The following is a 23,800-nucleotide window of genomic DNA, read 5'->3' as shown; positions in this document are numbered from 1 at the left end:
CTTGTAGGAAAAGATGTAACTTAGATTACTTTTTAAAGGAAATGCTATGAATTGTAAGTGTATTTGATGAGCATGGACTTAGTAGACTTTCCTTTATGATTATTATTTCCTTTATGATGTACACATTGAGCTATACTATTGAAAGGGTAATTTTGTCTTGGGACATAGATATATTCTAATATTTTTGTTTTTGCTTTAATCTTCTAAACTTAGTATAATTTATGCACTTTACTTTTACGTGAGTGTGTAATAATTCCAGTTAAAGGCCTCTCTGGAATTTCCTGGACCAAACTCCTGTTTTCAGTAAGATCAATTACAAACTGCATTGCTCAGAGCTTTGTAGGCTCACAGGGTCTGTTGATGTTACATACTTTCAGTGATGAGAGAAAATAGGAAAACACATGTATGATATCAGGAACAGCTTCAGCATTTTCATGAATGAAGTCATACAACTTGTACAAGATAACAGTGCTCATAACATTGTTTTTCATTCAGAGATAGATTATATCATTTTAGGGTGTGGGGTTAGTTTGATGAAGTTAATATTGTCCATAAAGCTTGGAAACAGTTTACCTTCTGTGCAGGTATTTTTGTGTCAAAATTATTGACCCAGTAAGCTGATTGCTCTGATGCTATATTCAAGTCCTCTCTTTCAATATAGGGTTAAATAGAATTTTGAGTATGTCAGCTTTGTGTCTGATCTGCACAAACAAGCCTGAGGGAGAGGTTTTTCCCTCTTCCTCTAACTCTTATCTATAGTTTCTAAAATTGCAGGCTACCAACATAACTTGGCTTCCTTTCAAGATCTCAATTTTTTTCACTGTCTCATAACTGCCTCTGATGGAATCTCCGGGAATTTTCAGATCATGAATTTACCTCAGTTATCATTAGAGTTTCAAGCTTTTGCAGTGATAAACTATAAGAGATTGAACTGATTAATTTAAAAAAAATAATCTGAAATGCTTAAACTTTGGTATGTTGAACTATATATTATTACATCTTAGTCAATGTAAAACTAGATTGCAGATAATTTTGTGAGTTGAAAAAAAAAACAAACTCAAAGAAACAGCAGAACACAAAAAAGACGAACGAAAAGAACCAGCTAAAATTCCAGTTCTGTTAGTGTTTCAGAATACTGAGGAGGGCCTATTTTGCTATCACTATGGCCAACATAATCTGAATACTCATGTTGTCATTTCTCCCTTTTGGAAAACATCTATGAACTATATTCTAGATTTTCATCATGGACTGAATTGGTCCCTGTAATGCCATGATGATGTTGCTCTGTAAATCATACCATAGTTACTGTATATGTGGAGAATATAGGAAAATAGGGAATGTAGAAAACCTATTCTAGTAATTCATGTTAGTTTGTTCCTATATCTAGGAAAGTTTCAGCCACACAAACTATTTTCTGACACTTACTGAGATGATTTTATTTCCAGAGAACATAACTATTTATCCTCTGAACAAAAGAAAAAATGAACACTGCCTGCCATTGAGGCCTATCAAATAATTGCAAGAATTTTTTTCTAACAGTGATTCTGTTGCAGAGAAAGAGTCAGTTGAAGTGGCTTAGTAGGTTGAAGACCTGAAAAGGGAGGACTTTCAGCTATATACTTTTTAGACTGTGCATAGAATACAGTAGATTTGGTCACCTTGTCCTGCACTGCTACTTTGACTTATAAAGTTGGCTTTAGATCTGAATTTTTTTTTCATTCAAAGTTTGTTACTATTTGAGATTTTTCTTGTGTGTGTGTCTACCTCTGTGCCAAAAATTACTGAAAGAACTGTAGAGTTTTGAAGAAGTCTTTTTTCCTCAGTAGGGTCCATTTAGAAGTACACAGCAGAGAAATATATCAAAAAGGTGGTCAAAATATTATAGGTACTATCATTTTATAGGAGAGATTATACATCCAGTTTTAAACAGTATATATTCTTAGTGAGAAACTAAGGCCTTGGTAGACTAATATTGCAAAGAAAATTAATTCTTTTTGCTTGAGATGATTTTCAGTACTGAGACATAACTGAATCTTTTCTAGAAGCTGAGAGAAAAAGTCCTTTATAAAAGTTTCAGTGGCCCTGATCTTGTCAAGAGCTAAGAAAGAAAGTTAGAATATGGGGAATTTTGATAACATTTTTGCTAGCATTTGCTCTAACAGCACTGGTCTTGGCCATTACTGTCTCATGTGTTGTCACTATCCCTGACCACAAGGAAGCATCTTTTTGCCTAACAGTGAAGAATAACTCAAAACGTTTTCATTTATCATTTCTGTGGCATGTAGCAGAGCTAGTACTTCACCAGAGGTGTTTGGTGCTTGTGATACTGCTTGGTTTTCTACTCTCTAGTAAGCAAACTGGCACTCTCCTTTCCTTCAGAATATTTGGAAATAGGTCTGTAAGAGAGGAATAGTCAGTAAGCCATTTATTCCAACCATATTGACATTTATTTTCTCAGCCTGCAGGATACATTTTGGATTGTCATCTGGTGTTTTGTGGAAAGACAGAACTTCCTAAGAGCCCATTGGTTAACCTTCAAAAATGATAAATCTACATTGTAACCTCTTGCCAAGCATGCAGGTTTCAATGCTTGAACACACCATTAACTAATGAATGAATAAATTAAAGTTGTCAGAATTAAAGAGATTTCGCGCATCAAAGTATTGGGAAAATTGGAACTGAGTTATGGTAGAACCATAGCTACTTCATGTTTTCTTCCTTGGCTCTTTCCCACTGGGTGTGTTGGGAAGGACACAACTGATCAGGAGGGGCAAGAACATACTGGGCAGAAAGCTGGCTGGGCTTATCACCAGAGTTTTAAACTAGATTTGATGTGAGAAGGGGATACACCGCTTAGTGACAAAGAAGAACCAGAGAACACTGTCATTTTAGGAAGAAGCAGGGAAAAACCTCAGATTTGTCCCAGAGAGATTTGGAGGGCTCCTCCAAGAATGTAACATGGCCAGTAGCGCAGCTGAAGGGCCTCTACGCCAATGCATGCAGCATGGGAAATAAGCAGGAGTTGGAAACCATTATGCAATTAGAAAACTATGACCTAATTGCTATCATATAAACATGATGAGTCAAATCACACAACTGGAATACTGTGATTGAGGACAGAAAGCTTTTTAGAAGAAATAGAGCAAAAGGGGTAAGGGAGTTGCTCAGTGCATTAAGAAATGGATAGACTGTGAAGAGCTGTCCCTGAGAAACAACCATGACCAGGTTGAGAAATGGTAAGTTAAAATTAGTGACCAGACCAAAAAAGGACATTTGGTGGTTGAGATCTACTGCAGGCTGCCTGATCAAGGGGAGGCTGTTGAGGAGGCCTTCTTGCTTGAATTGCACGATGTCTTGTGCTCGCAGGCTCTCGTCCTGATTTCAGCCAGCAAGATACCTGCTGAGAAAACACCTCAGTGAGCTGCAAACAATCCGAGAGACTCCTAGAGTCTTTTGTGGATAACTTCCTGGTGCAGGTGTTGGACATACCAACCAGACATAAAGCATTACTAGACCTGATGCTCACCAGTGCAGAGTAGATCATTAAGGAGGTTAAGAACAGAGGCAGTCTGGACTGTAGCAACCATTCCATGATTGAGTTTGTGATCTTGAGGAACATGGGCGTGGCAAAGAGCAGAGGCAGAACTCTAAACTTCAGAAGAGCAAGCTTCAGACTGTTTAAGGAATTTTTGGATGAGATCCCCTGGGAAACTGTCTTTAGAGACAAAGGATTAGAACAGAACTGACATGTCTTTAAGGATACCTTTCCAGTAGTGCAAGAGCATAGGAAATCAAACAGAGGAGGCAGGAAACTACCATGGCTGTGCAAGGACTTGCTGGTCAAACTGAGGGATAAGAAGGAAATGTATAGACAGTGGAAGCACGGAAGGGTGGCCTGGGAAGAATACAGGGATGCTATCTGGACATACAGAGATGGGATCAAGAAAGCCAACGTGCAGATGGAACTGATGTGAAAAATAACAAGGGATTCTACAGGTACACTGATCAGAAGAGACAGGCCAAAGTGAGTGCACCCATGGATAAATGAGAAGGGAGAACTGGCTTCAACAGACATGTAGAAGTCCTAGGCACTCAGCAAGTTCTTTCACTCATTCTTCACTAGCAGTCAGGTATCCCATGCTTCTCACATCCCTGAATGTCTAGTTGGGGTTTGGAGGAGCAAAATTCCTCCCACCATGAGGACAGTGCAAGTCTGAGGCTGCTTCATGAAGCTGACTATATATAAGTCTATGAGGCCAGATGACATGCATCCCAAGGACCTGAAAGAACTATCTGACATGATTGCCAAGCCACTCTCCATTGTATTTGAAAAATCATGGCTGTCAGGTGAAGTCCCTGGTGACTGTGAAAAGGGAAATATCACACTTGTTTTCAAGAAAGGAAGAAAGGAAAATCCAGGGATCTGTGGGCTGTTGAGCTTCACATCTGTGCCTGGGAAGTTCATGGAGCAGATCCTTCTGAAAGAGATGTTAAGGCACATGCAAGATGAGGAGGTGATCCAAGGCAGCCAGCACAGCTTCACCAAGGGCAGATCATACCTGACCTATCTGGTGGCCTATCTGGATGGAGTGGCATCAGTGGACCAGGGAAGATGAACTGATGTTATCTACGTGGACTTTTGCAAAGCCTTTGAACAACATCCTTATCTCCATATTGTATAGATACAGATTTGAAGGTTGGACTATTAGATATTTAAAGAATTGGTTGGATGGTCAGGTGGAAGCTGATCATGAGAGGTGTCCCCTGAGGATTCTGTCTTGGAAGTGCTGCTCTTCAGCATCTCCCTTCGATGATATAGACATTAGGAGTGAGCACCCTCAGCAAGATGGCTGTTGACATCAAGCTGAAAGGTGCAGTTTCTACAATAGAAGGAAGGGATGCTATCTGGAAGGACTTGGACAAGCTTGAAAATTGGGCCCATGTGAACTTAATGATGTTCAACAAGGCCAAGTGCAAGGTGTTGGATCCAAGTGATCAGAGGTATGTTTTTATATAGACTGGGAAATGAATTTATTGAGAGCAGTCTTGGGGAGAAGGACTTGGAGGTCATGGTGGATTAAAAACTTGACATGAGGCAGCAGTGTGTGCTTGCAGCTCAAAAGTCCAGCTGTATCCTGGGCTGCAACAAAAGTGGAATGGCCAGCAGAGTGAGGGAAATGATTGTCCTCTTCTATTCTGCCATTGTGAGGCCCACTGGGAGACTTGGCTTTTCATAGAACTTTATAGAGCCTTGTTTTCTCAGTCACTCTAATCTGCACTTTGCCTAGTATTTGAGGAATTCTGTGTTCAAATATTTCACTTACACTTTATTTTCTTCTACTGCTTCCTTATTTTTGCCTTTCTCTAAGTCTTAGATCTAGTTACCTTCTACATGGTGCCTTAAAACCAGCTTGAAGAAATGCTTATAACAAAGTATCTGGCATCAATGTAGTGTGTTCTATTCACAATGACTTCATATATGGTTGGTTTCCCAGAACCTATTCATACTTTCCATCTGTTGGATCTCTGCTTTTGTTTTTAATTTAATTCAACAGTGTTTTTATTTTCAATATGACATTTCTTAATGACAACATCCAAATTTCCAATCTTCTTGACAAACCGGCTCCAATAGCAGTGAGTGGAAACAAAATGCTGTATGTATACTATAGCTACATGAGGCAAAATGTTTTTGTGTACACATTTTCACATGCAATATAATTTGCTATATGAAAGTAGTAGTTACTGTAGCTGTAGCTCCAGTAGTGTTTCATGAGTTCTGTAAACTAACTAAATTAGCTAAATAATTGCTTTATATAATCCTATTTGTAGTACAGTCATTATGTCTACCCTTAGGAGAAATTGTTTATAGAGCCTAGTGACTGGCAGCCCCTTTACATGCAACACTGCTCTAGTGCTGCAGAAAACATTGCTGTTATTTGTTTGTTTATGCTTTTCTTGAAGATACAAGAAGATGCATGTCAAGTAAGGCGTCAATTTACCTTTGGCATATTTCTTCTTCATCTTAATGTGCGGCATGGACAGCTAGCTTTGAGTTTTTAGCCACAGTCCTGCACTAGGGGAGAGCAAATATCACTTCAAGAGAAGCAGGAAGGTGGAGATTTATCATGTCCCTCTCTTATATCAGCACAATGGTAGGTTCAGAGGTATAAGGGAAAGACCATGCAGAATGGAGAAAATTAAGAGTCATTCATTTTTCTCTCCTGTTCCATCTGAAATGGAATTTTGTATTAGCATATTATCCTTGAGACATGTCCTCCAATATGGACTGAATGTCTCTTGCCAAGCCAAACTAAAAGCTTGTGCTGCACCTTATGAATATTCTTTGTTGTTTAGACCAAAGAGGAATCAGTTTTGATGCACAAAATGCTTTGTGTTATATGGATAAAAAACAGTATTTCTTGGAGCACTGGAAGGGTAGTGCAGAAATACTGCCAGAGAGCAGGCTCTGCAATCTTAGAATGCTTCAGTAACATCAGCTGTCATCACTCGAGAAATTCCATGTGTAACATTCTGTGATAGCAAATCTGAAATGAGTTTTAGGCTACCCAGTTGTTCAAAAAAAATTCTTACTCATTTTCTGACAGAGTTAGTACTATAACTGCCAAACTTAGTAAACACTGTTTCCTTCTACCTGTATAAAGTCAGAACTGACAGCTGTTGAGCAATTAAGGTATTTGTGGTGGATGGACCCTTGCTGACTGCAAGACCCAGACACAACCACTGCCTCATTTCCCTTTCTCAGCAGGATAGGGGAAGCAAATAAGATGGAAAAGTTCATGGGTGGAGATAAAGACTGGGAGTCTAACTACCAGTTATTGTCAATGGGCAAAACATACTCAATCTGGGGAAAACAAAATTTGGTTTATTGCCATTTAGAATAGAAGTGAATGGTGAAAATTAAGACAAATTTTAAAGCAGCACAATGGGATGTGGAATGGGGAGTTGCAATCAATCCATAACAGTTCCTCTCTGTCTCTCTTTCCTCATACTTTTTTTCCTGCATCATCATGGGATCCTCCCATGAACTAGTCTTTCAGGAGCCAGAGTGGGCTCCCCATAGGTTGTAGCTCATTCATAAAATGAATCATTCATTGTGGGGTCCTCCAGAGGCTACTGTCTGGAAACATAGTCCTCCTTCAGCTGCAAATGGACAACCTAATTCACCATAGTCTTTTTCATGGCCTACAGGGGAACTTATGCTCCAGCCCCTGGTGCACCTCCTGCATTCCTTCATTGATGTTAGTGTCTGCAGGGCAGTTTCTTAAAATTGTTGTCCTTACTCCTTACTGCCTGTGCAGCATTTCACCCTTCTTAAATACATTTTCCCAAGGCACCTCAAACTTTGCTGGGCTAAGCTGTGTCCTGCATTGGTTTTTCTGGAGCAGTCTTGTGTCCAGCACAAGCCAACTCCTGGCTTTTCTCACAAAGGCCACCCCTGCAGCCTCCACACTACCAGTACCTTACATCCTACACCAAGTATTTGACACAAATGAGCTAACAAGAACTGAATCTAAAATTGCTGGTGTAGGTGCGTGTTTAATCAATGGATATACAGATGGTATAGATATATATATCCAGGAGCTTGGCTAATAGATTTTATATTGGAGAAATAAGAGAAAAATCACTCACCCTGCCCTGGGCTCGTGAGATAAACTCCTGATGGAACAGATCTTCAGAGAGAGATCCTTCCCCACTGGCAGTCGGCTCTTAAATGGGTCTAGGAGAGGTGGAGCCAGGCTCCACCCCTTCCTGCAGCACAGGTGAATTGCCTTCACCTGTGCTCCCATGGCTGACTCATTGCTCACCTCAGGTGATCAATCAGGCTGTGATTCAGCAGCCCCATACAGTGTGAAAGCAGAAGAATGCTTCACTGACCTTTTTGATGAGTAACATACCTTCCAGACTGAAATAATAAAATTGGAAGAAACTTGACCTAGTTAGTTATAATACAAAACAACTACTTTATTACAGTACTGAAGAGTAAGGTAATATAAATATTAAGGTAATCTTATATTCAATATAGAGGAACAAGAATGCAGAAAAATAAAATTTCCTAATTTGGGTGTACAGGCTGCTGTGATTGGCAATAACTTTACAGAGATTGTATGTGAAGCACTTACTCGGCAAAATTCACCAAATATCTAGGAGTCTAGTAATAAAACTCATTTTCCTCCTAAAACAACAAAAAGCATCGAATCTCATTAAAAGCAGGACGAAATTTTATTATACTTTTTCAGTTGCAAACATTCCAGGATCCTCCAACTACTGTGGTACAATAGATTCAAGACAGAGAAATGAGGTAGGAAAATGTGTTGTTTGAGTGACATTACTCCTTTTAGCTGAAGTCTCAGTATGGAAATCAAAGAGTACTTCCTTGGAAGAATAAGATAAAAATAAGATTGGTAGTGAAAAACAGTTTTGTATCATTTTCAAAGGAGGTACTATCTTGTGTGACAATAGAAGTATAACTAGCCCATCATTAGATGTAATGTAGAGCGGCTACAGCTCTCATGTAACACTTTGCTTTTACTCAAAACTAAATGAATTTGTTCTTTAGTGAGCAGTGGCGTATATATCTTAAAAAGAAAACAGTGCTTGTGCAAATGTATCTAAGTTGTTCTTGACAACTAGCAGATACCAAGAGCAGCTTAGATGGGATCACTCTGTGTCTTAGAAGGACAGTACACAGTTTCCCTTGCTCCCTCCATTTTCCTCAGTTTTGTTAACATTCCTGGTCAAATACCAACACTTGTGTTGCCAAGCTACCCAGTCTGCATAATGTTCAGTTCAGTGGGTTGGAATAACTGGCCAAAACCAGCATGCCATGCTTGCCTGCATCATTTTATCTGTTGCCAGCTGATGTTGCCATGACTGATGTTTACTTGGCTCTACTCCCTCTTCTGAAGCACTTATCAACAGGGTTTGTTGTCTGACTAACTGGACCATTTTTAACAGTGAGGAACAGTACCCATAGAAATGCAAAAAGAGAGAGAAAAGTGGATTCACAGTGTGTTGGAGTGGTTTTTGTCTGTCTAAAATGGAAAATTCCTTGTGCTGCCTCTCACTCTTTCTGGTATAGCTTACTCAGATGCACAAGTTCAGCTTGAGGCTGTTCCTTTTGGGGAGCTGATGGGATAAGAATACCAGATCTCCTGTTACCTGCATATCTGCAAAAAAAAATAATAATAATAAAATGGTTGCATCCTATGATTTAAGCCAAGTGTGTACCTGCTGCTGTCACTATTAAAGGCACTCTGTACAGAACGTATATACTGTAAATAGGCTTTCCCCTGCTTTCTGCTGATCTCTCTTCTGTGCTGGGATATGTTGCAAATTGTTTTTTGTGGAAGCCTTACTAACCTAGACCTCATGTAGAAAAGTAATGTGCTACAGGTAACTGAGGAAACATGATCTGCAAAAGCTGGAGATGATGGCATGGGATCACCTCATGAAGAAGGTTCACAATGTGAACATGCTGCCAGATTGCCACTAGATTCGCTTATTCAACTAGCAGTAATGTTAAAATACTTGTAGGAAAATAAGGTATAGTCTTTCTTGGAAGTCTGTCTGGTGTTTAGATGATGGCTTTGAGAAGGAGGATACAGATTACTCTGCAATGTTTTAATGTTCAAGATGCCTGGAAATTTTTGTATACTACTCTCAATTTTGATTGGGAATTGTTCCTGGTAGAATAAAATGGTTGATGTCTAGTTTTGCTACAGTTCAGTATCTGAATACTCTTACGGAATCCCTTTGAGTAGTTTGGCTGGAAAAGCTTGTTTTGATTTTTCTTTAATTTTCTTGCAGAATTTTTTTCAATTTAGTGGTTAAGTCATTTTATATGTGGCTTCCAGATAAACTTTATGGGCTTTGCCAATCTCTGACTTATGTCTTTTTCTGGTGGCCTTTGATAAATTTCAGACCAATCATGTAAGTAGGGAGAGCAAGTCTAGATCCTGAGCTGAACTGCAGGGAATGTGTGCTCTGATCCAGAACATAAGTGAAGGAAAAGTCCATTTCTGCATGTCAAATAGCCTGAAGCTTTGTGAACTTAGTGCTGGTCTTCTTTCTCTGTATGACTGCCAGGGTGTAAAGGTATAGTCAGAAAAGATGGCAGTCCAAAAATCTTCATCCATTCCTTCGGTTTCCTACTTGCATTTGCTGTCAGTTGCTGGATGGCAATGACTTGAGCAGCAGTCCCTGTACTAACCTGCTTAAAAAGTACCTGTTACAAAAATAGAAGGAACAGCAAGAAGAGAAAGTAATCTTTACAGAAACTTGTAAAGACTCAAAGGATGAGTTTTATGGCTGAGAAGCTATATTGAGTATGCATTGTGGATGTAACTGTAGTAGTTGGTCTGAAGACATAAGGCTTTATTGAACAAAGGCAAGACGCTTAATTTCCAGAGTCCCTCTAATTCTAAGAAACTAGCTGATGGAGCAGTGTGTCTGAGATGACCAAATCTCTGTCATTAATGACATCAGAACTTAGTGAGGCTTGATATTAGTATTGAAGTATTCATCAATGAGGGGCATTACGTGTAACAGAGCAAGAAAGAAGTAGAGCTGAACATGAAAGTGTATAGATTATTTTCAGATAACTATCTTCCCCTTTGGACTTTTTATAATGACTTTTAAGTTGTTGGAGATGCATGTTAACACACCTAGCAATTAAGGTAAGCATCTAGCTCTTTGTACAAAGAAAAGTTTCACAGATTTGAATTGATTTTTGTCTTGCAGATCTACTAAGACTCATCCTGGGCCAGTTGTACATTTAAGTGATAGCCCAAGAGATGAAGGGAAAGTGAGTACAATTAATAATACAACATACTGCAACATTTTATAGCTTGCATTGACCTTAATAACTCTTTCTCTGATATTATAATCTGCTTTCATTCATTATATGTATGTCTAGGACCACTTTTACTATTTTACAGTTTTTATGAAAAAAAATCTCTTTGGATAACTTTATGAGTAAAAAATTATAATACATGGACAACATCTCTTGAAACCTACAGCCAGTCAAAACTGTCAAAATTGTTCCTGATTAAATAAATGTGATTTTTGCGTAATTAAGAATTGTCTAGAGACTGTCAGGACTTCAGTATTTGCAGAACGCGTGCTATGATGAGGACATTATAGTAAGCTTTCATAAGATTATAAATCTTTTTTTACACAAGAATAATAATGACAGCAACCTACATTTGGAACTTGCTGTTGTTCTTTAGCGGAGTTGAGAGTAACAAAGAGCTGTCAATAAGTGAAAGCAAAACATGTAATCGAAGTGTGATTCATATCATGAGAAGGCAAAATCTGAGTTGGCTTTGTTTCTATGGTAGCTTTTTGAAAATGAAATTTGGTTGCCAGAAATGTTTTATTTAGATGCTGCTACTAAATTTTTTAGTATTTTGCCCATGTGGAACGGCACTTAGTTATTTTGTCTTTTTTGATCACTTTTGAGAATTACATTTCAGTGAGCATTTATAAAGGACTCCAATTTACAAATGGTGTATCTATTTGACGCTATGTCTCATGTAACTGCTGATGATTATTGGAAACTAGAAGCATTCAGAGTTTGTGTTTCTGATACAGGGTACATTATGCTGAAATTAATATAGCTACCCAGATGACACTGGAGACTACATCTGAATTTCATTTGTATTGTCAATCCTTGGAGTTATCCATATTGCAGGGTAAACTATATGCAGACAGTGCACTTGCTGGCTAGTCCTCCAACAGCCTGGATCTCTAAGCTTTTCTGAAAGAATCACAGTAGTTGAAGTGATTTAGAATAGAGCCAATGAAAGTAATTAAATTCTATGGAGCATAGTGTCCTAGCTTCAAACCAGAAGTCATCAAGAAATGCTACTTAACTATTGATGCTGAAATACCTGATAAAAATCAAGTTTTATTGACTGAGTACAAGTTGAGTTGCATTCCAAAGAAGCTGTTACTGACCCACCTAAAGCACAGTGTATAGTGAGAAAAATGCCAAAAGAAAAAAATTCTCTCTGAGTGTATATCTCTTGAAGGAAGTTATGCACCATGTTACAACAAAAACCTAAAATATTTTGACTTCAGCTGAAAGGAAGATGAAAAGATCTCAGTAAAGGAATTTGGAGAAGAGTTTACTTGGAAATACAGTTGCTTATTGGTCGGAGAATGCATTTGAGACGTCCAGGCTCTGATGAAGTATTGGCATATGAGCAAGGCTCTGGTAAAAGCAAAATCAGGTGGATCCCTATTGAAAACAAACATTGGAAATGTACTGGGAGAGAATGAAAGATGTACTGAAACCATCCCTGTGCTGCTTTTTATATCATTGATAAATTGAGAATGGTGTAAAGAACCAATTGGTCCTACCAAAATACTTGCAGATCTGAAGAATGTGGAATCAGCAGTTTGATATTTAATGGAAGATATCAGTAAAAGGTTCACAGAAACAAAGGAGGAGGTTGAACGCTGAATCAAAAGACATAGTTCCAGTGAAAAGGTACTATAGTAAAGAAGGGGGAAAAAAAAAAAATTTCAACTGTTACATCAAATTTGAGTTAAAAGAATGAAAGAAAAAACAAGAACCTTTCTTCAGAGAGGAAAAAATGGAAGGAAAAATCCAAATCCAATGTTTGGGTATTTTTCTGTTCAGCATAGTTATAAACAACCTAGAAGAGGGTAAACTGTGGTGTCATTAGGTTTGCTGGACTTTAAGAGAATGAGAAACTCAGCAGTAAAATGGCAGCTTAAATAATGTCTTTTATAAGTTTTTGGTATAAACAATGTGAAGTAATATGTATGGAGGATAAGAGTATTTCTAAGTTCGTGTATAAGACAGTGGGTCTCAGATGATCATTACTGCTTAGTATCAAGAAAATAGGATGGAGACTGATTTCTCAATGAAAATATCAGCTCAGTGCTCAGTAGTGATTAAAAGACAAAACAACAGGCACTGTTTAGAGCAGAATAGAGAAAACAGGCCTATTGCATAAATGCATGGTTGACTTGCCTGCTGAGTTCTGAATAAAAAACTCTTGCTCTTCTATCTCAAAAGCGATGTAATCAGGCTCAAAGAGATTCAGAGAAGGGGCAACATTTTCTACATGATGCATACTTAACTCAGACAAGAAAATTGTGGAATAGGAATGTGATCCTGAGTTTGAAAATAATAATTGTTACAAAGAGGAAAACGGTTCATAGTCTCTTTCAATACAAAAGCTAGAAGAATATTTTGGGTAAAAATTCAGTTATAATCATTGCTGGTAATACAGATATTCTTATACTCTATAAGGATATTGCACTCTGCCAGGATCCAGTAGTGTATACTTCTCTGTGATATCATAAAGTTGATTAGTGTTCTGCACGTTTCCCTAAAGTAGACAGGAAGCACTCCCCTATGGGGCTGATGTAATGAATATTAAGAGACCTGAAACACAGACAAATCTTACTGAAGCTAGGATCTCTTTTTGGAAGCCAGGGGAAACTTTGCATGAGCTGTATATTCATTTATCCAAAAAAAAGAAAAAGAAAAAGAATCGTTAGGTTCAGTAGTTCAATAGTTGATATCAGTGACTGATGACCAGTATTTCTGTGCCTAAAGATTGAATGTAATTAATTCCAGAAGACTTTGACCTTCCAAACGAACTATCAAGGCAGGTTTTGGAGACGGTCTCTGTTATGAATCTAGCAAGTGGTGGTTGGAAGACAGACAACAAAGAGAATCTGGGCTTTTAGCCTGCCACTTAAGAACAATTTGGGGACCTAGTGATTAAGTTCATGAAATGTAATTACCTGCCATATCAGTGAGTTAGTGTACATTAGGAACAGACTGAAGTACACAGATATTTGTAAATGGCAGATCTGTAGCAAACAGTATTTTTCTTACTGACACAGAAGAAGACATTAACTGCAATGATCTGCAGTTTCCCAGCAACTGGAGAAAGCTTAATAGGAAAAGGTTTAATGCTATCAACCATCAGTTTGTGGACTGAACTTCCTATCTCTGAGTCTGTGTTCTGAGATCTAATAACACCTAAATATAGAGTGCGCTTGGCAGGCTTTTTTTTTTTCTCCCCATAGAAATTTTGTGCTACCAAGACAAAGAGGGGGCTGCCTGGCAGGTACCAGAATGGAAGTTGTTGATTGCAAAGGAAAAATCTCCCTTAAATACTGACATCAAAACCATTTCAGGGATAAGGATTTGTGTGGTCAGAATGTGGAGCAACTCTGCTAGACATGGAAGATTGTGCCAGGACTCCTCCATCATTGAAATTGAAAGTGCAACCTACTGTATGATTCTTAATTGTTAAGTATAAGAAATTAAACAAGGGGTCAGGAACACAAGATGAAAAGATAACTTTTTGGTTTCTTCCTAGACTCCTTTTATATGTATCAATATGTTTATGGTTTTCTGTTTATGTTTTCTCCTACAGCTGTATTTACAGATTATGGATTTTTTTTACAGCGTTGACTAGCATAGACTTACAGATCTCTGAAGTGCATACAATAAGCAAGAGGAGTAAGAAGGCCTGGGTTTTCTGTACTTCAGACAGATTACAGTTTAGAGTATCGTAAACACACTGAGAATGAAACTAATCATATTCACCCTGTTGGAATTCTGACTTTATTGTCACAGCACACTATTATTAGTCAAGCAGCAGAGCTACTCTCTGAGAATAGAGGATAGATAGAGATTGCAGCTATGCAGCAGTTCTGTGCATCTTTCAACTTCCCATGAAGCTCAATGCTTTCTATCTTGTTCTATAGTGCTGTTGTGCATCGACATTTTAGTGATAGATCACATGGAAAGCTGCATCTGATAGGTAATATTTTACCTTTTAATAATTACCTGGAGCACAATGTCTTTGCAAAAGAGAGTGATAAAAATCAAAAAGCAAGCCTGCTTCACCAGGGAGGAATGCTTATTTTGAAACAAGGTCACATACTAAATGCTTTTCTATTCCTTTCCTGTTTATAATTGTATAAATCTGAGAAAGAATACTGGTAGATCCAAACCAAACTCAACTGGTTTGGTACCCAGCTGTAATGCAGTAGTGAAGATAGTAAGAAAAGCACTCAGGATCTATATGGTATATACAAAGAATACAAAAAATACAAAAAGGAAAAAGAGGACAGATATTCTTATGTACCTAAAATGCTGGAAACCCCAAATAGTACAGCATTGAATGGACTTCCAGTAAGGACACAGTACAGTCTGCTGACATCATCTGTGAAGAGGTTCATCAGCATTTTCATCTCTTTAGAGCTCTTAAAAGATTTGCTTACACAAAAAGTTTATTCTTTACTGTCAAGCAAAAGGTGGTTTATATGAGATACTGCTTTACATTTAGATTAAGACAAGGCACAGGGGAACTGTGATTACTCTTACCAAGAGGCAGCTGCCTACAGGCTTCTCCTTTACTGTTACCCAACTAAGTTAATCTTGAAGTCAAGGAATATGTGCAGAAGAGCATATCACAGTACAGGCCTGTGCATAGTTAGGCTCTTACGCGAATCACTAAGTCCTGAATATACAACTGTATATTCTCTGTTTAGAATCACTACACTGGCAGTGAAAGATGTTGCAGTAAGGCCCTTTATTCATTTTCCTGTTGGCAGTCCTCTATGTCAGATTACCGTATGGCAACCTGACACCAGTAGTACCCAGTTTGCTATATGATTTCTGAACAGTGATGTCTTTTCTCATTTACTCTGCTACAGAATCCCAGATGGAACCTGTCCAGGGCAAAAATAATAAATATTCTGAGATTTCTCCAAGACAAGTTGTGTTTTGTTAGGGAACAAAATTCCTAAATAATCAGGTATTTTCCTATTCAGGTATTATATGTTTTTAACTGTAAGTCATTCCGAGAACACGTAATACGTCTCCATGTGAAAAATATTCTGACAATACAGAGAATTATATCCAGTAGAACTTAGAGTATTCCCAGACTCTGTATACTGCAGTATTGATGTATTAAAGATTCTTAACTTGGAAAAAAAAGAGTTTTGTTTTGCTGTCCAGCAGTTTAACTTTTATGACTTACACAAGCTGTAGTCAGTAACAGCAAAGATTTTGGTAAAGTTTCACAGACTAAGAGATAGTCTTTTCATCTTGTCATTCTTTCCCTCAAATTCTTGATATAGAAAATGTGAATTCTTGTTTGCCTTCTGTGATCCATGTATTTTTGGACAAAGAACAATTGCAGGTATCACTGCCCCACGTACATGAATAATCCATAATCAAAATGTGTGAGTCTTCCAGTATGCTCATTCTCATTCTTCAGAACTGACTCTTAGGAAGACAAGCTCCATGGGAAACAGTTTGCAGGACTTCTAAGCATGCCAGGCTTCACACATTCCGTAAGATTTAGAACAAACTAAATTCAAATGAAAAGTACTCAGTACAGCAGCTGATGTAAAATTTAGTTATTTTTAGTAGAAACAAGGAGAAAGCATTGTGTTCATTCTTACTTTTTTCCTAAGCGTTGCTTTTCTTCTCTATCATATTTTGCTTAATCTTATTGGTATTTCTCAGATATGCATGATTGTATGATGTTCTAATTCTAGAAGTAAAAAATTGCATACTGGTTAACTTGCTTTCAATTTCTAGAAAAGTAAGCTTTTTTTTTTTTTTCCTGCAACAGGATTTCTTCAAAATGTTTAAAAGAAATAGAAAGCAGAAATTAAAGGAATATATGTAGCTGAGAGAGAGTTTAATCTGGCTACTCTTTGGTTTGATGTAATTTAAGAAAACTCTTAGGTGTCAAATAGTTGTCCCTCCAACTAGGGAAGGAAGAGAGCCAATGAGAGGAACATGCTGTATTAGTATTTTCTCAACAGACAAAAAATTGTGAAGACAGCCGCATACATAATCTTGCATAAAAAATGATCACGTTTTTATTTCTGTATCAGGACTGGAATTGTCTGTCATTAGAAGTAAATTATAGTAAAAGATAATTTGAATGCAGGATATTATGTACATTATAATCTACAGTCTTGTGCATCAGTTTGGCATTTTTTTATATTGTTTATTTTTTGAAATATTCTTTAATAACTATATGTGTATTTGAATATGAAACTGTAATCGGGTCTGTTTCCCTCCTCCAGCTATTGATAGGCTATGAAAATGGGACTGTAGTATTCTGGGACTTGCGATCTAAAAGAGCTGATTTGAGAGCTTATTATGATGAGGTAAGCAACTTCCATTAATTCATAAATACTATTATTCAGCAGTTATATTTCTTACCAAACAGATGGAATTTTGTCTTAAAACACTGTGTGTTCTCGAAATACTGTTTGTGCTCTGCTTTTGGGCAACTTACTGGCAATACAAATTAAAACTTGAGTTCTCTAACTGTACTACATTAGCCTTTTTTGAGTGTAATACAACAAAGAGTCACTTCCCCTTAATTCTAACAGATTCGTCTGCTTCTTCATTCCCTAATTGAACAGAGTGTAGTAATGAGCTGACCTGCAATATAGCTACATAAGAAATGTTATTATTTGTACTGAATATTACTAGAACATCAACTAGGATGAAAATCAAATTACTTTGTAGGGCTGTCTGTATTATCCAGTAGTCAAAATCTACACAAAATCTTTTCAGAAATTGTATTCTCACTTTAATCAGAATATCGACTCTTGCTGTTTGAAAGCAGATTATATCAAACATGGATACGGTTACAGTTGTTGTAACAATAAATATTTTAAGAATGGATATATGCCTATTTTGATTGTTTCTCTTACTGCCTTATTAGATGGAAGGTGTGTACACATTCATGAAAACTGCATTAAAACTGAACTTCAGCGTTAAAATTCTGATCTTGCACACAGCACATGTTCCACTGACAGGGTAATTATGAGTTTAAACAGGCCAGCATTTAAGCCTCAAGATACATCTCATTATAACTGACAGTCTACCTGTGTATACACTTGGGAAAATACAGCGTTCTATTCCTTGAGACTGGATAAACTTTTTCTTTTCACAGGCCTACTCATAAGGTAGGGTGCATGTTTGTACACTGTCCTCTCTTGTGCTCAGGAAGAGAGAACATAGAACAGGTCCTTTATAATCCTGCTTCCTTTCTTTTTAATAGCTTGCTAAGTCAGAGTTATTGAGTGCTGAAAATTTCTTACAGTTTAATTGTTCCACATTTTTCAGAACTGTTCTCAGGAATTATTTTTTTCTCATTTTATAAGTCATGTGCTTCTCTCCTCGATAGTTACTTGCTGTGTCACTGTTCCACTCTGTGCAACTTTTGATGTCTTTCCATTGTCTATATTGTCGATATATTTGAACGATTCTTTTACCATCTTTAAAGGGATGTGTGAACTTGTTACTTGTGCTTTGTTCCAGACTTGCTCCAGATTGAAAATATTCCAGATCTGCTATGATTCCTGTAGGAAATCTCTAGAAAAGGTTTCTGTTACAATACTGAGTTATACAGGTTTTATGAGTCACAAATTATTAGTTCAGCGTGTGCCAGCTAGTATTTGGCATCAAAACATAGGATTGCAAACCTAAGATTTATCATAGATATTTGTCATCTAAGGATTAGAGTTGAGAAATACTAATACCATTCATCATTCTGTGTGGAGTGATGCAAGGGCCCTGTGTTCCCTGACTTCTCACCAATCTTCGGGGATTCTTATTTTGGCCAGCAGACAGCAGTTTCAAGGTATCTATGAGATTTCTGATTAACTAGTATGGTTGTTCTATATCTTCACTAAATATCAAAGTGCTTCTTTGAACAGAGTATGAATGAGGTTAATCTAGACTCATTTCTTCTATTGCTGTTATACATAGGTCACTCCAAAAGGTGTCTTACTTACAGCTGGGATGGAATTGTTTTCTTCAGAGTGTCTGGTATTGTGCAATGTTTTTGGTTCTAGTAGAGTGTCAGGAGTTTATTGTCTCCTGTTTATTTCCATGGAAACTACAACAGATACAAAGAGCACAATAACACTATTTGATAGAGCAAATTCTCAGCTGCAAAACACTCTTTTGCAGTGTAGTCACTACCAGCAGCTATGCATTTTCACCAACCAGGAACAACAGCCTATATGCTCATAATAATCTGCACCAGTGGAGGTGTCCCACTGTTTCACAGCTGCCACAATAGCATCATTTCTAGGAAAGCATTACCAGTGCAGTCCATCTTTCATCAGCCCAAACAGATGGAAGTCAGAAGATGCCAAAACTAGGGTATACAGTAGATGGGGTAGGACAGTCCAGCTAAAATTGGCAATGTGCTCCACAGTCTTCAGATTGGTATGGGACCTGGTATTATTGTGTTGCAAGAGAAAAGGGTTCTTCTTCTCTGGCCTGACTCTGGAAGTTTGAGCCTTCAGCTTAATCATTGTCACAATGTAGGAGGTCAGAGCTGATGGTTTGGACATGTTCCAGGAAATTCAGGAGGATCACCCCTTTCCTATCCCAAAAGACAGTGCATATCACTTTACTTATTGAGGGCTGCATCTTGAACTTTATCTTCAGTGAGGAATTCTCATGTCATCACTCCATGGAGTGCCATTTTGACTCAACCTCATAGTGGTGACACTATGCCTTGTCACCAGTGTCATGGTTTTGTGGCTTGTTATAGGTATTCCATAACATAACATCATGTATGGTTCTGGAAGTTAGAGAGTTAATGCTGCAGTTCCATGGATTGTTGATATTCCCTGTTTCCTGGTCTCAGAAGAGAAGAATTAACTGCAACTCCCAGAAGATTTCACTGTTCCATTTCTATTTTCTGCTCAGAGGGACTGATAAACCTGACTGAGAATCACAAGACTGTTCCCACCATCTCTACAGCATTAGAGTAAGGACTTCACTTTTGGAAACTCTCTCTCTCTCATTTTGTTTGCTTTATTGGCTTCAATTCCAATCATACTGTATTATATTATCTCACATTCCGCTATTATATTTAGTAAATCAAGTTTTTTCCCTTAGCTCTTTGCCACTGTTTCTCTCGTCTAAGCCCATCTTCCTACCTTTTTTCCCTTCCCCCCTTTCCCAGCGCATGGGTCCATGTGTCCCTTCACATACTGTCATGGAACTAGGCCAAGCCATGACAACCAGTAATGATGCAGTGCAGGAAACTGTCACCTGCAATCTCATGTTGGTTCAGTAGGTCCTGACAAACTTGAGTATAGCGTTCTTTCTGTTCCTGTGTGAGAATTCATTGGACCCACCTGCCACACACTTTGCAGTATTCTAGTGTTGCCACCATTGTTTCCAATGCACTGAAGCTGATATTCTGCTTTGCACACAGTCCCTTGGTCATAACCTGCCAATTTATGTGGCTGAGCTGATTGAGATGTACTTCATTTTGTGATGTGACAGCTGTACATGACTGTCCAGAACATGGCTTGTCTTTCATATTGCCACCCCTGAAACACACACAACTTCATGGTGCTCGCATCCACTGTTTGGTCTCAGCAAGTTCTTCTGCCATTTTATTTTTTTTTTTTGTGCATGGAGGAATTCAGCTACACACCTTTGCTCCATATGCATTTCCTGTCAGACACCATTTTGTCATTTGTTGCCATCTGTTGCATGGCAACAAAACTGAATGGAGTATTGGCAGGAAGGTTCAACCTCCACTGCCATACCAGCAAAGTATGCCTCTGACATTGTGGGCCAACACAATAAAATGAGATTACTTTTGGAGCAGGGCCCCTACTTTCTTTAGCAAGTTTTGAAGCTAATATAGTCACCATATTTGATGATGAATGAACAGGAAGTCCGATCTAAGTCATCATATGTTCTTCCAGTGTTGCTGAGGATAGTCAGATAGCACTTTCTTTATTTGATTCATCAATGGAGCAACTACTTTAGTTTAATACCAGAAATTCTCCTGGAACCAGACTTCTCCATTAAGAGGCCCTTTGTACTTAGCGTGTGAAATAGATTTTTTCATTGTCTTCGATGCACCTGAGTTTTCATCACCAAGGCCAGTTCTTTCTCAGATAGATATCCAGCTTGGTCATGTCACCCAAAATAGAAGTACACACCCTCAAGACTCCATCCTGATACTCATCCTTTCACGGGATCCTCAATCATGTTGGATTTCTGTCTCCATAGACCTGCTGAGAAGCAGGCTCTTCGTTATTCAGATCTGTAGAATCACTTGCTGTGTATTCTTAACACAAGTATGATGCTTCATATCATATGAGACTTGCATATTTGGATATGTGACATGTTGCAGGTATCTCCTCAGAGCATGGATAATCTTATAACTGGGAGATGAGTTGCTTACTATAATATTATCAAGATCTGTCTAGTACTTGCAGAAATATGTCCTTTCATTTTTCTTCCATCCAGATTGATGTCATGGACATGGCTGACTTAGACAACACAACAGCCTGTAACTGGGGACATGAGGACCCTGTCCCTAGTTCACAAACCTGTAATTGAAGCATTCATAATTGTATTTTCTACTGTATCTTAGTCATGCCATACTTCATATCAAGAAAACTAGAAACCTTTCATACATAAAACATCTGCTTATTTCAGATGAGGAAGGTTCTCACCAAGGATAGGAAAGGCTGTATTGCATTATTGTGAACTTCTCTACTAGGTGTTTTGTAAGCCTTGCATCTTCCCTTTAAAGCTTCTCTCTGCTACTTATGTTCTACTCACTAGAGATAAAATTAGTCTTATCTCTCTTTTAGCACAGCTGAGATAAGCTAGAAGTTGTCTCAGCTCATCAGCTCCTTATGCAGTGTGCCCTTCTCTACTATGTCAAATCTCAAGAGACGAAGATGTTTTCACTTGTGAGACACCTGGTGCCAGAGTGGAGTTGCTGCTTAGACTCTTGTGCCCGCTCTTTGAGTTGTCAAATGCAAGTTTGTTTCTTGATGTAATTATGATTGTCATCTTCCCAGTAGTGATCACATGTATTGAGTATGAGATATTCAGACGCTTGCAAACTGTTCTCTTTATTCTGTCAAAAGTTGTTTTTTTTTTCCCATAGATCAATATAAAAGAGAGTACACAAGCAAGGCAGATGCTTCAAAGTACCTACAAGTTATTACTGATAGTTGGCAACTCCCAGAAAAAACAACCATCTTCTTATGCAGACTTCAAAAGTTTGACTGGCTGCGTCAAAGCATATTCAAGCCTTCTATAGCATAGATATTATTTCTCATTATGACACATCTCCAGAACAAAGCTGCAGAGTTCTCAGAGACATTTCCCAAATGACATCTCCCTCCCCACCTTTCTCAAACACTGTGCCATTATGGAAACATCAAATCTGATGTAATGGTCCTGCAGTACTGCTAATACAAAGGATTCTTAAGATTTAAGTGATAGGATGAGTATGGTGCTTGTTCAGACTATGGTTAAAAGTGGTCCTGGAGTATCCGTCATTTCTTCTCAGTGGAGGAATTCTATACTGAGGGAGAGAACTGCAATGGTGTTGAGTATGCCTAGTTTTAGTACATGCTGAGTAAAAGAGAAGATGGAATATATATGCAGCCACTATTGATACTACAGGAGAGACATACCCAATCTGGAGTGATATATTTTATGTATATACACTGTGTGAACATTCATATGAGTCATCTACTGTGATGAACTCTTGTTCTAATGAAATAACTGCTCAGTTTTCTTGAGGTTGCTAAAGTAGATCAGAACGCTAGACATATTCTAGCAGAGAGAACATTAGGGACTTGTTTAATGCCCTACCATTCAGTTAGTCATGACTCCCATTTGAGACTTCCAGAACAAATCCTAAGTATTTCTTTACCTCTGTGGAACAATCTATCAGATGAGTTTGAGCTGTGTTACAGCAACTCTCTGTAACTGCAGGAGCATTTCTCCTCAGCTCCACTTAACAGGAGACGTATGTTGGCAGGTGGCACCTAACAACCGAGACAGTTTAACCAGCAACATGGTACAGTTTTCCCCTGCTAGTTACTAGCCCCTGCTCCAGCATAGTGAAATGCTGAATTTGTTGTGTTAGCAATCATGAATGAGTTAAGGCAGGATTAATTTGTGCAGAGCTAGAAATGAAGTGCTCCCCACAGATCTAAGTTCTTATTATTGTTGTTACTGCCATGTGATTGATTGTATGTGAGCCATCTTTTTACATTATCTTGTGTTATTTCAGTTGCAGTTTGGTATTTTGGGGGTACATAGGAGGAATTGTGTGACAACCTCACTTTGGTAGATAAAAATTTGAGTGACACCCATTATGTCACTTGAAGAGGACTATCTGGAGTTCAAGTTGTTCTGCCCAGTTAGCTGATTCTGGATTGGCATGACTGGCTCATCAGAGCTAGCAAAGTCTTCATATACAAGGGATGTTGCAATCCTCCTAGACTATCCAGGGTATATCAATGCAAATGCTGATTTGTGTCTGTGCTGTGGCTACGTCCAGTCTCAGGAGCTGAGTAAAGTTCTGGGAAGAGGACACAATCTTTTCGTTTGTTTTCTCTGAAATTTTGTTCAAATCCTGAGCCATTACCATCCATAGCAATCTAAATACTTATTAAAAAGGGAAAGCCAGCAGGGAGTTTTGAAGAGTGACCAGCAGTGCAAAGTTCATGCCTTATCAGCTTGAGGGAAATTGGTAAGAACAACTCCAAAGCTGATTTATAAATGCAGAGTGTTGATTTTAAAGTGATTTGAATAAATCAGGTAAAACAAGCCACGTGCAACCATAAGTATATGCAGGACTTCAGCATTTCTAGGGTTCCATAAAAAAAGAATTTATTAGAGTGCATTCGCAAACAAGTCCTTTATAGTTACATAAAAATAGATAGTTTTTTTTTT

The 23,800-nt window shown here is 38.1% G+C and overlaps 1 protein-coding gene across 2 annotated transcripts in view; it reads left to right on the top strand.

Annotated features, from left to right (window-relative positions):
- The window catches only part of STXBP5L (syntaxin binding protein 5 like), a 181,135-nt gene that overhangs the window by 87,835 nt on the left and 69,500 nt on the right, over nucleotides 1-23,800 (top strand). For both annotated transcript variants that reach the window (XM_031555909.1, XM_031555905.1), the window contains exons 6-7: nucleotides 10,762-10,825; nucleotides 17,125-17,208. In XM_031555909.1, the coding sequence (XP_031411769.1) occupies nucleotides 10,762-10,825; nucleotides 17,125-17,208 (148 nt within the window). The remainder of the gene's footprint in view (nucleotides 1-10,761; nucleotides 10,826-17,124; nucleotides 17,209-23,800) is intronic.

This window comes from Meleagris gallopavo, chromosome 1 (assembly GCF_000146605.3).
Source record: "Meleagris gallopavo isolate NT-WF06-2002-E0010 breed Aviagen turkey brand Nicholas breeding stock chromosome 1, Turkey_5.1, whole genome shotgun sequence".
In the NCBI taxonomy this organism is placed as follows: Eukaryota; Metazoa; Chordata; class Aves; order Galliformes; family Phasianidae; genus Meleagris; species Meleagris gallopavo.
The sequence above is the reverse complement of the archived record's forward strand: the minus strand, read 5'-3'. Positions and strand labels throughout refer to the sequence as shown.